This window comes from Eleutherodactylus coqui, chromosome 3, assembly GCF_035609145.1.
Source record: "Eleutherodactylus coqui strain aEleCoq1 chromosome 3, aEleCoq1.hap1, whole genome shotgun sequence".
Taxonomy (NCBI): domain Eukaryota; kingdom Metazoa; phylum Chordata; class Amphibia; order Anura; family Eleutherodactylidae; genus Eleutherodactylus; species Eleutherodactylus coqui.
In genome coordinates, this window is record NC_089839.1 from 39,727,860 (window position 1) to 39,741,500 (window position 13,641).

At 42.6% G+C, this 13,641-nt stretch overlaps 1 protein-coding gene across 1 annotated transcript in view; it reads left to right on the forward strand.

The window, feature by feature from the left end:
* NRXN1 (neurexin 1) overlaps positions 1–13,641 on the forward strand; it is a 1,562,703-nt gene that overhangs the window by 139,001 nt on the left and 1,410,061 nt on the right. Inside the window, exon 3 of the mRNA XM_066595516.1 lies at positions 11,003–11,020. Within this exon, the coding sequence (XP_066451613.1) occupies positions 11,003–11,020 (18 nt within the window). The remainder of the gene's footprint in view (positions 1–11,002; positions 11,021–13,641) is intronic.

Consider the following 13,641-nt stretch of genomic DNA (forward strand, 5'->3'; position numbering starts at 1 on the left):
CATTCAAATTAATGAATTCTCTTCTCTGCGTTTTGCATGTAGGATTTTTCCGTGCGCAAAAACATGCTAAAATATGCTCGTTTGAAGGATCCCTGGGGCATATGTGCACCAAAGAGGCCCAAAGAGGTCTATGGGAGCTGCACAAATGCGCATATATGTCTGCCCGCTCGTGTGTCTGATACGCAGTGATGAAACCCTATTGACTTGCATTTGGGTATTCAAACACACGGTTTTTACATGCATATTTACGCACTTGAAAAAATCATAGCATGTCCTATTTAGTTTATATTATGGACCAAAATTAGCCATGCAAGTCTATGGTAGCATTAAAAATATGCAGTGAATACACAGGATATGGACATGCATATTCACTGTTTATTTATGCAAGAAGGCAGAAGAAATCCTTTGGTCTTTCTTGCGTTTTTTTGTGCACATGAAATACGTGTGAAAAACAAAAAAAAAAGCAACAAGGACCAAAATATACAGGAGAAATAAGCAGTTTTGGTGTGTGAATACACTGCATATTTTATTGACTGAAACTGCTTACTTCCGTGTGAGCCCTTACAGTGACAAGACCTTAATCTATCCAACAGAAAATAGGGTTGCAGGCCACCTTGCGATATCCACAAAAAAGCCAAGTTAGATTTTTTCAATGGTCAAAAGGTTGCTGTCGCTACTCACCAGCTGCAATCAAGAAGTAAAGCCGAGGTGAAACCCAGTCCACATGACCAGAAGCTGTCCATTTCCCTGTATGGAAGACTTACATGAACTTACAAATGGCAGTAATTTGTGCTGCTTTCTTACTATCACTGCAGAGGGACCCCGAGGTGCTGTCTATAGGGGGCTTAATGTATAACGTACCCTGCTGCGCATCCCTGATTCAACATCTCCTATGGTGTATAGACTGATTGGACGATACAAAGGTGCTTCCCTTAGCCAACCACTCAGCCTTAATGGAAGTGTATTTATCCCGTGGCCGCCCTTGCATGGGTGCCGGTTATTGTCCTAACTGATTCACTTCTACCAAATACTGTGTTTAAATACATTGCTCTTTCCATCTGCATTATAAATAGTCCCTAGTCCCTCCCTCCATCCAGGGACAAACTAGGCCTCTTAAGTTCCTGGTGTGGAGCCCTCTAATGGGACAATCACCCTGCTTTTAGGCACAGTCTGCCACACTAAAATTGGTTGACGATAGTGTTCCCATTCCTGTATTTCTGTTATCATTATTTGCCCTATTTTGCATTCCCTGCATTTTGGTGACTTGATGCATGTCCAAATTGTCCCTTGTGGATATCAAATAAGCCTTGGTCTGACATGTTGGTGAGGTCTATGAGGGGCCCCGTACTTGGGCCACCATAAAGCCCAAGTCTGAGACTTGTTCAACCAATGCCTTTATTATACAGTACCAGTTAATTAATAAAGTCCCTTTTTATTGAAAGACAATAGAATTAACCTCTTAATGTTTCAAGACATACAGTTATATCATGGAGGCTCGAAGTTTGTATGGAGAGGGATCGTTAGCCGGTCCCACTCCACAGACGGCAGATGCTGGCTGTCTGTGACAGCTGACACCTGCCCACAACAGCCACGATCAACTAACACTGATTGTAGCTGTTAACCCTTACATGTTAGAAAACATTTTTGACACAGAGTGATCAATGAGTCGAACAGGTTGCCATGGGAGGTAATGAGTTCTCCTTCAATAGAAGTCTTCAGAGGCTCAACAGACATCTGTCTGGGATGATTTAGTGAATCCTGCATTGAGCAGGGGGTTGGACCAGATGATCCCAGAGGTCCCTTCCAAATCTATGATTCCATGTAACAGACACAATAGCTGTAGTCACCAGTAGTTTTCCTTTGCTTCCATAATAGCTCGAAAGATGGAACCTTATTGTTGTAGAAATTGGAAGAATGAACATTGACTGTAGGTCAGTAAAAAGTAAAATAGTTTACTCATGTGGCATAGGGTAAATGGTTTTTGTACTATTCGCAATAACTCGCTGTCTAGGTGGAGTTACAAGTTTGCTGTCTATATAAATGAAGATTATTAACCAAATGGCTCATGTACCGTCATAACTGCAGGGGCAGGCTTTATTATCTTGTCATTTCTGTGTTAGCGGAAAGGGTCCGGAATAACATTAGCTTATCACCCTAGATCATGTGACACACCGGGTGATACATGCATGCTGTCATTTGGCGCTAGACACCAAGGGAGTTAAATCTCCCTCTAGTGCCAGTGCTGATAGGCTGACTGGGTTGTCTTTGGGACCAGTCAGCCTATCAGTTTTTACTATAGTGTTTATAAACCCTAGTTCTAAGGATACCGGTTAAACTGTGTGTACACTTGCCACACTGTGACAGAGTTTATTTTAGTCCTCTCTCATTCTAGCAATTCCATTACAGAGTATTAGCTAGTTTAGTATGAGTGGTTCAGTTAGGTTCTTAAGTTTAGTAATTCGTACCGCGGCTGCTAGTTAGGCTTGGACTTGTTCCAGTCTCTCTATTATAGTGGGATCACCCTTTTTGGGGCAGATGCTCCACTTCAGAGATCTGTCTGGTTTGGGCAGTTCTGGCAAACAGACTTGTTAAGTTCTCTGTATCCAGGCATATGTGAATCTAGTATCAGTTTGTATTGACCTTCATTCTTGACCCTGTCTGTTTTTCTGTAATTTGTCATCTCCGATTGTACAAACTATCATACCCAATGTGGTAAATCTACACATAGTTTACACAATTGGCAATTAAATTAAGCAAACACTCTCTTTAGGATTTTACCCTTTTTTTTCTACATGATTGCTTTGCTTTCCTGGAAGTGGGGTGGGAAGTGAGGGCTCATGTCCACGGGCAAAATGACATTTAAAATCCGCAGCGGATCTCCCGCGCGCGGATCCGCACCCCATAGGGATGCATTGACCACCCGCGGGTACATAAATACCCGCGGATCGTCAATAAAAGTGATTTAAAAAAAAAATGGAGCATGAAAAAATCTGGACCATGCTCCATTTTCATGCGGGTCTCCCGCGGGGACGGCTCCCGCGGGCTTCTATTGAAGCCTATGGAAGCCGTCCGGATCCGCGGGAGACCTAAAATAGGAATTTAAAGTATTTACCTATCCGGCGCGGGCGCGGAATGTCAGCTGTTCCTCACGGCCGCATCTTCCTTGCTTCGGCTCGGCGGATGTGCCCGGCGCATGCGCGCGGCACGTCGACGACGTGCCGGCGACGTGCCGCCGGCGTCAGGAATTCATCCGCCGGCCGAAAATGAAGATCCGGCCGTGAGGAACAGCTGACATTCCCCGCCCGCGCCGGATAGGTAAATACTTTTAAATTGCTATTTTCGGCGCTCATGTCCGCGGGGCAGGAGGGACCCGCTGCAGATTCTACATGGAGAATCTGCAGCGGATCTGATTTTCCCCGTGGACATGAGGCCTGAGAGTGAGGCTATTTCTTTCCTGTAAAGGCTACTAATTATTTTCAAATAACCTCCAGTCATTATCACATATCATACAATGATGTGAGTGAAGTTCATTAATAATATGTATGTGGTTCCTCAGCTATTGTCAGCTCTAGATAGTTCACACTTTTGCACTAGTGACATCAGGATTGCCATGACATCACTGAGCCTATTCACTCTTGGGGTATTTTTAGATGGGTCTACTTCTAGACGCGCTCACATATGAGCAATAATTGTTCAGTGAATGGAAGCAGAGCACATCGGAAATCTCTTCCGGCCAAGCTCCTCCATTCACTGTGAACAGGCAAACATTCAAAGATTAATGACTGCCTATTAGAGATGAGCGAGCACCAAAATGCTCGGGTGCTCGTTACTTGGGACGAAATTTTCGCAATGCTCGACGGTTCGTTTCGAGTAACGAACCCCATTGAAGTCAATGGGCGACCCGAGCATTTTTGTATATCGCCGATGCTCGCCAAGATTTTCGTTTGTGAAAATCTGGGCAATTCAAGAAAGTGATGGGAATGACACAGCAACGGATAGGGCAGGCGAGGGGCAACATGTTGGGCTGCATCTCAAGTTCACAGGTCCCACTATTAAGCCACAATAGCGGCAAGAGTGGGCCCCCTTCCCCCCGCACTGTCAGCGTAAAGATCGTTCTCCTCTGCCATAGCTGTAACAGCTGTGGCAGAGAAGAACGATGTTTGCCCATTGAATTCAATGGAGCCGGCAATACAGTAGGTTCCACTGAAAGCAATGGGCTGTCGGCGATCGCAGGATGAATTGTTGGGAAGGGGTTAAATATATAAGCCCTACCCTGCAATTCATCCAGAAATGTGTTACAATAAAAATATATACCGGCGTATAAGGCGACGGGGCGTATAAGACGACCCCCCAACTGTCACCTTATACGCCGGCAATACAGTGGAGCAAAGAATAAAAATCATTACTCACTTCTTCTGACGTTCTGCGCCGCTCCTGCAGGCTGTCGCTCCCTCCTGGTCCACGGCAGAACATTGCTTTCTGGACGCAGGGCTTGAAATCCCCGCCTCCAGAAACACAGCCAATCACAGCCATTCAATGACATCATTGTCATTGGCTGTCATTGGCTGAAGGCACGTGTGTTTCTGGAGGCGGGGATTTAAAGCCCTTCGTAGAGAAATCAATGCTCTGCCGGGAACCAGGAGAGAGCGACAGCCTGCAGCAGCGCCGCAGAACGTCAGAAGAAGTAAGTAATGATTTTTATTCTTTGCTCCACTGTATTGCCGGCGTATAAGGTGACAGTTGGGGGGTCGTCTTATACGCCCCGTCGCCTTATACGCCGGTATATATTTTTATTGTAACACATTTCTGGATGAATTGCAGGGAAGGGCTTATATATTTAACCCCTTCCCGACAATTCATCCCCGCGCTCGCCGGCAGCCCATTGCTTTCAGTGGAACCTGCTGTATTGCTGGTTCCATTGAATTCAATGGGCAAACATCGTTCTTCTCTGTCACAGCTGTTACAGCTGTGGCAGAGAAGAAGGATTTGTCTTCTATATGTTCTTAATGGGGTCGGCGCTGCTGCCGCCGGCCCCATTGAGCGCATATAGAGAAGATTTATAGCCTTAAGAAGGACCGTTGGGGTTCTTGAAACCTAAAATAACTCCTAACACTCTCCCTATAGCAGCTCCACCAAGATACCACTTTCCCTGAACTAATGTCAGAATGCATCTGTGGCGAGCCGCGGGAGGGGCAGATTTTAATACTCGGGTGACACCTAATCTCGCCAGCCACTCACTGCAGGGGGGTGGTATAGGGCTTGAACGTTGCAGGGGGAAGTTGTAATGCCTTCCCTGTCTTTCTATTGGCCAGAAAAGCACACAAATTTCTCAGGGAAGAAAATGAAAGTAACCCAAACACCGCGTGGTACTCGTCACAAGTAACGAGCATCTCGAACACCCTAATACTCGAACGAGTATCAAGCTCGGACGAGTATGCTCGCTCATCTCTACTGCCTATGCATACTGATCGAGAAGTCAGTAGTCAGAAATTAGGTGATTTGCAATTAATGAATGATTTCTTGCTCAGTACTCTGTAGAGTCCCGGATTTACATGGGGCAACTATCCATCAAAATTAGAGATGAGCGAGCATACTCGCTAAGGACAATTGCTTGAGTGAGCATTGCCCTTAGCGAGTACCTGCCTGCTCAAGAGAAAAGGTTCGGGTGCCGGCGCGGGGGAGCGGTGAGTTGCGGCAGTCAGCAGGGGGGAGCAGGGGGGGAGAGAGGGAGAGAGAGATCTCCCCTCTATTCTTCCCCGCTCTCCCCCGCAGCTCCCTGCCCGCCGCCGGCACCCAAACCTTTTCTTTCGAGCAGGCAAGTACTCGCTAAGGGCAATGCTCACTCGAGCAATTGCCCTTAGTGAGTATGCTCGCTCATCACTAATCAAAATCTCTCATTTGAGTGATTTTTCGGCCAATGAAAGTACCCCCAGACATTTTTTTTTTACATTTTGAACAACCATTTAAACTTCACTAATAATTAAAAGCAAAACCTGGTAGGCAGAACTTTTCAACTGCATAGATTGCTGAAAGGGTGAGTGCCTCTTAGCATAAAATGACTAGACTGGGATTATACAGTACTGTATGTACTTCACTGTTTATTGATTCTGATCAGTGGTAACTAGCTAATGAGGTTTTAAGTAACAGAGCTCAGTGGAGGGACGAAGGCAGTGTTAAAATTCATGCTTTCACAGGAAAATAATTTACCAGCCAAAATGAGCAAGCAATAACTCTTATTTATGCCTAAAGTCTTTTTTTTAAATTACGATATCAAAGAGTAAGAAAGGAAAAAGCAGAGGCAGACGAAATGAGAGAATCTTCTCCAGCCTTAATATATGAGGCAATTAAAAGTATTTAGGTCATGAAACCCAGAACTGACTGTAGACTACAGTGTGGGCTCTATATACAATATTTCCTATTAAAACAATGAAATTAAAGGATGCTGCTTGTGTGAGTTGATTTCCATATTTATGTGCACAATATACTATTATTAAAGAGATTTTCCAAGAGTAGGGTATTTGAAAATTGCTCAGGGTTAAAGAAGAAATACTGTGTTTCCCCCAAAAGAAGACCCTGTCTTATATTAAGTTTTGCCCCAGAAGGCGCTCAGGGTCTTTTTTTTGGGAGATGTCTTATAACAGTGACAGAGCACTGAAATCAATGGGAGCGTTATACCAAGACTGGCTGTGTGCTACTTACCTACTGGCAGAGTTCCGGTAGCTCGCTTGCAGTTGCTGACAGAAGATCGCTTCCTAGAAACAGGGTTCGTGTACCCCGCCTCCAGGAAGCAATGGCTATGATTGGTTCTCGAGTGCTGTGGCTCAGCCAATCAATGCAGTGCTCGATGTTTTAATCACAGCATTGAAGTGAACCCATATCGTCATGTCAAAGGGTTGCACCAAAATTGCAAGTTATCCCCTGTCCTGTAGATAGGAGATAATTTGCTGATTGGTGGGGGTCTCATGTCATGTTATCGCACCCCCTGCAGTAGGAAGGAAGAGACTGAATGGAACATGGGTTACATAAGTGCAAAATTGCTCTGTTCACTGTCAATGGGCACCTGCTCGGGTATTTCCATCCCCCATTGAAATGAATGGAGCACTGACTACATATGCTCTGCCAGTACTCCATTCTTAGTGATTCCACTGTGGAGAAGGGAAGCATCTTCCACAATGATAGGAGTGTGGGACACAAGAGTTCCGTTCTTGAGATTCACAGGGGTCTCAGTGAGACCCTCAACGATCACCAAGTTATCCACTATCATATGGATAGGGGATAACTTGCAATTTTGGTACAACAGGTTTAAGTACTCGACTCCCTACAAAAGTCAGGCATGAACTTCCAAGTTTTGCCTTCTCTGCATTCACAACACCTCCGACACACGCTCTAATGACAGTACATGTTGTTGTATCGTGAAATATCACTGTTGTCACAACATCTTGCAGCTTTCGTTAAATGAGCACTAACTGCGCTTTCACCCAGCAGTTACCCATCGGTAACTGCTGTATTAATAGCACTGATTGGTAACTGTGGATTAAAGCACAGACGACACTCATTTAGTGAAAGCCATGGGATCTCGTGATATCAGAAGGATCTCACTCTATGACAACATATGCTGTAATGGGGACTTGTGGGGAAAGCACTGTGACCGTCGGGAGTGCAAAACTACACATTTGTGCTCACTCCTGCTGGGAGTCTGGCACTTTACATGGGGGCATGGGGAATTTTTTAGAAAATTTTAATGACGTTTGCTTACAAAAAGATTTAATTAGAGATGAGCGAGTGTACTTGCTAAGGCAAATTACTCCAGTGAGTATTGCCATTTTCCAGTACATGCCTACTCGTCCCAAAAGATTCGGGGGCCGGTGGGGGTGAGTGGTGAGTTGCGGGAGTGAGCATGGGGGGGAGAGAGAGAGATCTTCCCCCCCGCTGGCCCCCAAATCTTTTGGGACGAGCAGGCATGTACTCGAAAATGGCAGTACTCACTCGAGTAATTTGCCTTAGCGAGTACTCATCTATAGATTTAATAAAAACTTTCTTAGAATAGGTCCTCTTAAAAAAACATCAGTCAGATTTCTGAAGTTTTGTGTCAACTTTTTTTATTTTTTTAATATGGCCTATCACTGCATATTTTCACATCAAATCAATGCATGTTCACTGTGCATTTATGCTATCCCATTGACTTCAATGGGTTGTCTTGGTCCATAATACGGGCCAAAAGAGGACATGCTCTGCAGGTCTGAATACCCCAATGCAAATCAATTGGGATTCAACACTCCATATTACATACATAAAAAATCTGCACAGAATACGGGGTGCAAATACACTTGTGCGAATGAGCAATTAGGCTACTTTTTTTATGTGACAGCAAGGAATGTTAGATTTTCACAATACAGAAAAAGAATATACATTTACAGTATATGAGATAAAATCAATGACATCCATAGAACTAAGTAGGCTGGCCTATCAAGGCCCGGAATGGTTATACAAACAAGGTTAACACATTTTGGACTAACAACCACAGTAATCAAAAGAAAATAGAGAATAACAAGGAAATAAAAGGAAGGAATGTGAAGGTTGTGCCAGTAAGGTAATATATAATACCTATGGAGAAAACATTCAATGAGCTAGGAAGGCATACACTGTCCAGAATTTCCAAATTTTCTTGAAAAATTTGAAGCTGTGTTGTGTCAAGGCAGGTAATTAGTTGTTGACCATATAATGGTTTATTCGTCATTTGACCTCAGGGAAGAAAAAGTTTTGCTGCTTCCAATTTCTCAGCATGGTCTCCTTAGCAGCTAGAAAGAAGAAATTTAAAAGCTTTTGCTTTGAGGAAGCCAACCCTTCAATAAGTTTATGAAAAAGTGCCAAAGTGTTTTAGTTTTTAATCTCGAACACATTTTCATTTACGGTTTTCAACTTTTGAAAATCCCTTGCCTCATTTACTTTGTTTAGATACTAAGTTTCTTCACCTAGCAACTTAAGATTACCGATTGTTTTACACTTTCAGGCCTCATAATGTTATCAATATAGCTTACCCCCCTTACCACTCTGTATACCTATGTCTAGATCTATTATTAATTGTTTTTCATATTGTTATAATAGAGCAAAAAAGGAAATTCATTCTACATAATCATTGTCCCAGTAGAGTCTGTTAAAAAGAACTAAAGGAATGTGATGAGCTACTGCAAATATTTCCAAAAATCTGTGCTGCTTAATTTCGCTATATGTCTTTTAATAGTGATTGGCGTTATGCTTTTCTCATACCAATCTACAAATCTCCTGCATAGAGTTAAATGATAAAGTTCAAGCTGCATACAGATACCATTAGATGGAGTTTATTATTAGCTTCCTGTATGAAAAGTATGCAGTAAGCTCAGGAGCTCCCCTTGTGGTGGCTGGAGGTAGCCTGAATTTTATCATTTATGTCTATGCAGTGGATTTGTAGCTTCACATTAGATATTGCCCAGCATTGAATTTTGGATCACTTTAAAGGGATTCTGTTATCAAAATTTTCTTTACTAAGATCTCACTACCTGACACATGTAATAGAACATTGATATATGTTTGTAAGAAAAAGTAGAATATTAATTTCAGCAGAAACTTATTTTTATATTCTGCCACATTGTTTTATAATTAACCTGACAAGGAGGTGAGCTGCCAAAGCCCTGAGTCGCAGTTTCCAGTAATTATGCATGCTCCCTCAACACTCTACTGCCCCCTCTACTGCCGATGTCAGCAAAAGCTGTGTTGAAATACCATGCTTGCACCCCTCTGACCCCCCACCTTGACATCAGTGACGCATGTCCAATTTCGGCTTGGGTAGAGGGCCATAGAGCACAAGTGAGGGATTTCTCCATGACTTCACTGATGTTAGTGGTAGGAGGGCAGTGGAGATGTGTGCATAATTACTGGAATCTGTGACTCAGGGCTTATGTGGCCAGCCTCCGTGACTCGAGGCAGGTCAATTATCATGGAAGGATGTAAAAGTATGTTTCTGTTGAAATTAATATTCAGCGTCCAGGTTCTGTTATATGTGGCAAGTAACGCTATGGTGGCCCCTTAGTCATGGAAATTCTGATGACAGAATTCCTTTAAATCTATACCCAACCAAAGTTTGAACATGTTTTCGAGCCTATAAAAACCCAACAGCATCCATACTCCATGCAGATGGCACACTGGCTGAAATGAACTCTGGTGCCCTAGTAGATGTTTTATGACTACTATGTATATGTGGCTTTTCTACATCCATGTACAGCATATATATTTCTTGGTCTTTTATAAAAAGTGGTCCTCTTATGAATTGTCTTGGCTTTCAGAATATTCCACGATTTCCATTGTTGCCATGGTGTACACCACAATTTTGCAATATATGAAATCCAACATCTCTCACAAGTTAACAGAATTTTGTTTTCATAATTCTGATCTCTGCCATACTGTTCACCTCATCCATATTTTAGAATGACCTTATTATGAGGGGCTTCCCAATAATTCTAAGAGCATTGTTTGAGTTCCATTAGATCTATATTTAGGAAAGCTAGTCGGTGAATTCCGAGTGCATTGATTTTGAGTATGAGAACACAGTTGTTTATTTATAAGGATACAAGATGATTTATGCTTATTGATCTATTGACTTTCTATTAAGACAAGGTATCTTTGGGTATATAAACCAAGAATGTAGACCCAAAATGAGTGGTTAATGTATAGATTATGCAGTATTACAATTCACACAGAGAGTGCCGGAGGACGTTTTGACCCAGGATTACTTATATGTTGGCTCTAACTATTGCAGAAATGGTAAAATGATTCACTACATGTTACATACACTGAAAGGAACATCTATTCCCTGTTGCTTTACTTCCCCTCTTTGAATGGTAGCAATTGAGCATTTGCATGTCGTGTTTGACGCCGTGCATGCAAGACATGCAATGGCAAGTGATAGTCTGCATGCCGCTTACTGAATGTCTCTCCTTTTCTCTCCTTCCCTGTCATGTGCTTTCAGAAGACAACCATGTAGAAGGTGGGTGCTTTCTACCTTATCTTCTCTCCCTTCCCCACCCCTCCTTTGTTCCTTTTTATTTATTTTTTTTATGTCTAAGCATTACTTTAGTCTTGGTAAGTATTTTGATTTCATGAAGCAATTGAAGAAAAAAAAATTGGTATGATATATCATTTCTATTAGACGAGATGTACCATATTGCTGTGTCAGCTTTCCTATCTTCTTAGCAAGGTTGCAGATCGGTGCACTTTTTTTAACAAGTGTAATATTGAATATGTGTACATTTGATGTTGCAGCAAGCTATTATTGGAACCCTATACATCTGTCACATATGTTGACATTAAAAATGGCATTATCTAGCATAAAATTGCTTCGGGTAACCAAGGCATTCTTCTAGGCAAAAAAAAATAATAATTGCAAGAAGTAATTGAAGAAGTTTTCTCCTGTAGCAATTGCTGTCTTGGCCAGATTTCCACATGCAGATTCTGATGCAGTTTTAACCCTTTGCAATCCAATTTTGAATTCAGGGTTTCCTAGGGGGCTTTCTCTTTCTGCCATTATACAATAGCGCCATCTGCTGGCTAGAGCCAGTACTGCGGTATGGGACATGCTGGAGAGGCCCCTGACAACAGGGCGGCCAGTAATCTACAGTAAGAATACCCTGTCGGACATTTTCCGACATCGGAGCTGTACAGCCTTCAATCAGAATGTCTTTAGACGTCAGACAGTGGATTGGAAAGGGTTAAGGGCTTAGTCAAACGAGCTAATTTTTACGCATTATAAGCACGGGAAAATAATTGCACATCGCACGTAGAAAATCGCCTGACCAGGTGCATTTGCACTCATAAGACCTATCTTTTGCACGTACAAATTTTAGGCGCTTGTAAAAAATGGACATGTGACCGTTTTCATTGAAAAGCGTTGGTTGTAATAGAGCCCTTTTTGAAACGCGCCTATATATGCGTGAAAAAAACGCTCATCTGACTGAGCCCTTAGTGTAGATTTTAAGTCAAACAATGGAATGGATCCAAAATGATGACCAAGCAATCCACGCTCCTGTGCATAATGTTGGTAAGTGACATAAGAGGAGGCTTTCAGCAGGTAAAATTTGTCTTTTTGCTGGTGACACAAGAGTGCAGTAGGGTTGATACTCCTGCTGGTGTTTTCAATACATAGAAATATTGAGCCTTATTGGATAAATCCTTAAAATAACGAAAATGGCAGTTCAATGTAAAATGATGCTTCTGAAGAGAAGAAGTCCTTAGGCTGTTGGGCTTTGTGTGTTATCCAAGCCATCAGTAGAACAGGATTTAGAGCTTCTCATTTCTGACAGCCGCAAAATGAGTCTACAGTACGGTCAGGCAGGAGAGAAAGCAAGTACAAGGTTCGACTATATAGCTAGTGCAAAAACCAGTAGAAAGAGGGAGATTGTGATTCAGCTGTGTAGAGCTCTGGTAGGACCACATCTGGAATATTGTGTTGAGTTCGAGAGACCTCATCTACAGAAAGACATTTAGGAAATTGAACAAGTTTAAAGATGGACAAGGAGACAGGTGGGAGGTCTCAAAAACAACCATTATCAGGAAAGACTTAGATAACTTAATTTGTATAGCATGGAGGAAAGAAGGGAGAGGAAGGACATGATGAAAACTTTTATATATGTTACAGGAGGAGAGAAGGGAGAGGGGGACATGATGAAAACCTTTATATTTCTTACAGGAGGAGAGAAGGGAGAGGAGGACATGATGGAAACCTTATATATGTTACAGGAGGAGAGAAGGGAGAGGGGGACATGATGGAAGCCTTTATATATGCAACAGGAGAAGAGAAGGGAGAGGAGGGACATGATGGGAACCTTTATATATGCAACAGGAGGAGAGAAGGGAGAGGAGGGGCATGATAAAGACCTTTATATATGTTACAGGAGGAGAGAAGAGAGTGGGGCGCATGATGGAAACATTTATATATGCAATAGGAGGAGAGAAGGAAGAAGAGGGACATGATGAAGACCTTTATATATGCAGCAGTAGCAGAGAAGGGAAAGGGGGGACATGATGGAGACCGTTATTTATGTTACAGTAGGGCAGAAGGAAGAAGGGATATAATGGAAAGCTTTATATATGATACTGGGGGAGAGAAGGGAGAGGAGGGACATTATAAAAACCTTTATATATGTTACAGGAGGAGAGAAGAGAGTGGGTCGCCACATGATGGAAACCTTTATATATGTTACAGGAGGAGAGAAGGGAGAGGGGACATGATGGAAACCTTACGTATTTTACAGAAGGAGAAAAAGGAGACGAAGGACATGATGGAAACCTTTATATTTGTTACAGGAGGAGAAAAGGCAGAGGGGTACATGATAGAGACCTTTATATATGTTACAGGAGGAGAGAAGAGAGAGGTGGGACATAATGGAAACCTTTATATATGCAGCAAGAGGCGATAAGGGAGAAACCTTTATACATGTTACTGGAGGGGAGAAGGGGGAGAGACACTTGATGAAATCCTTTATAGGTTACAAGAGGGAAGAAGGAAAAGGGTAGATATGCTGAATACCTTTATGTATGTTACAGGAGAAGAGAAGGGAGATGGGGAGACATCATGGAAAGCTTTATAATTGTTACAGGAGGAGAGAAGGG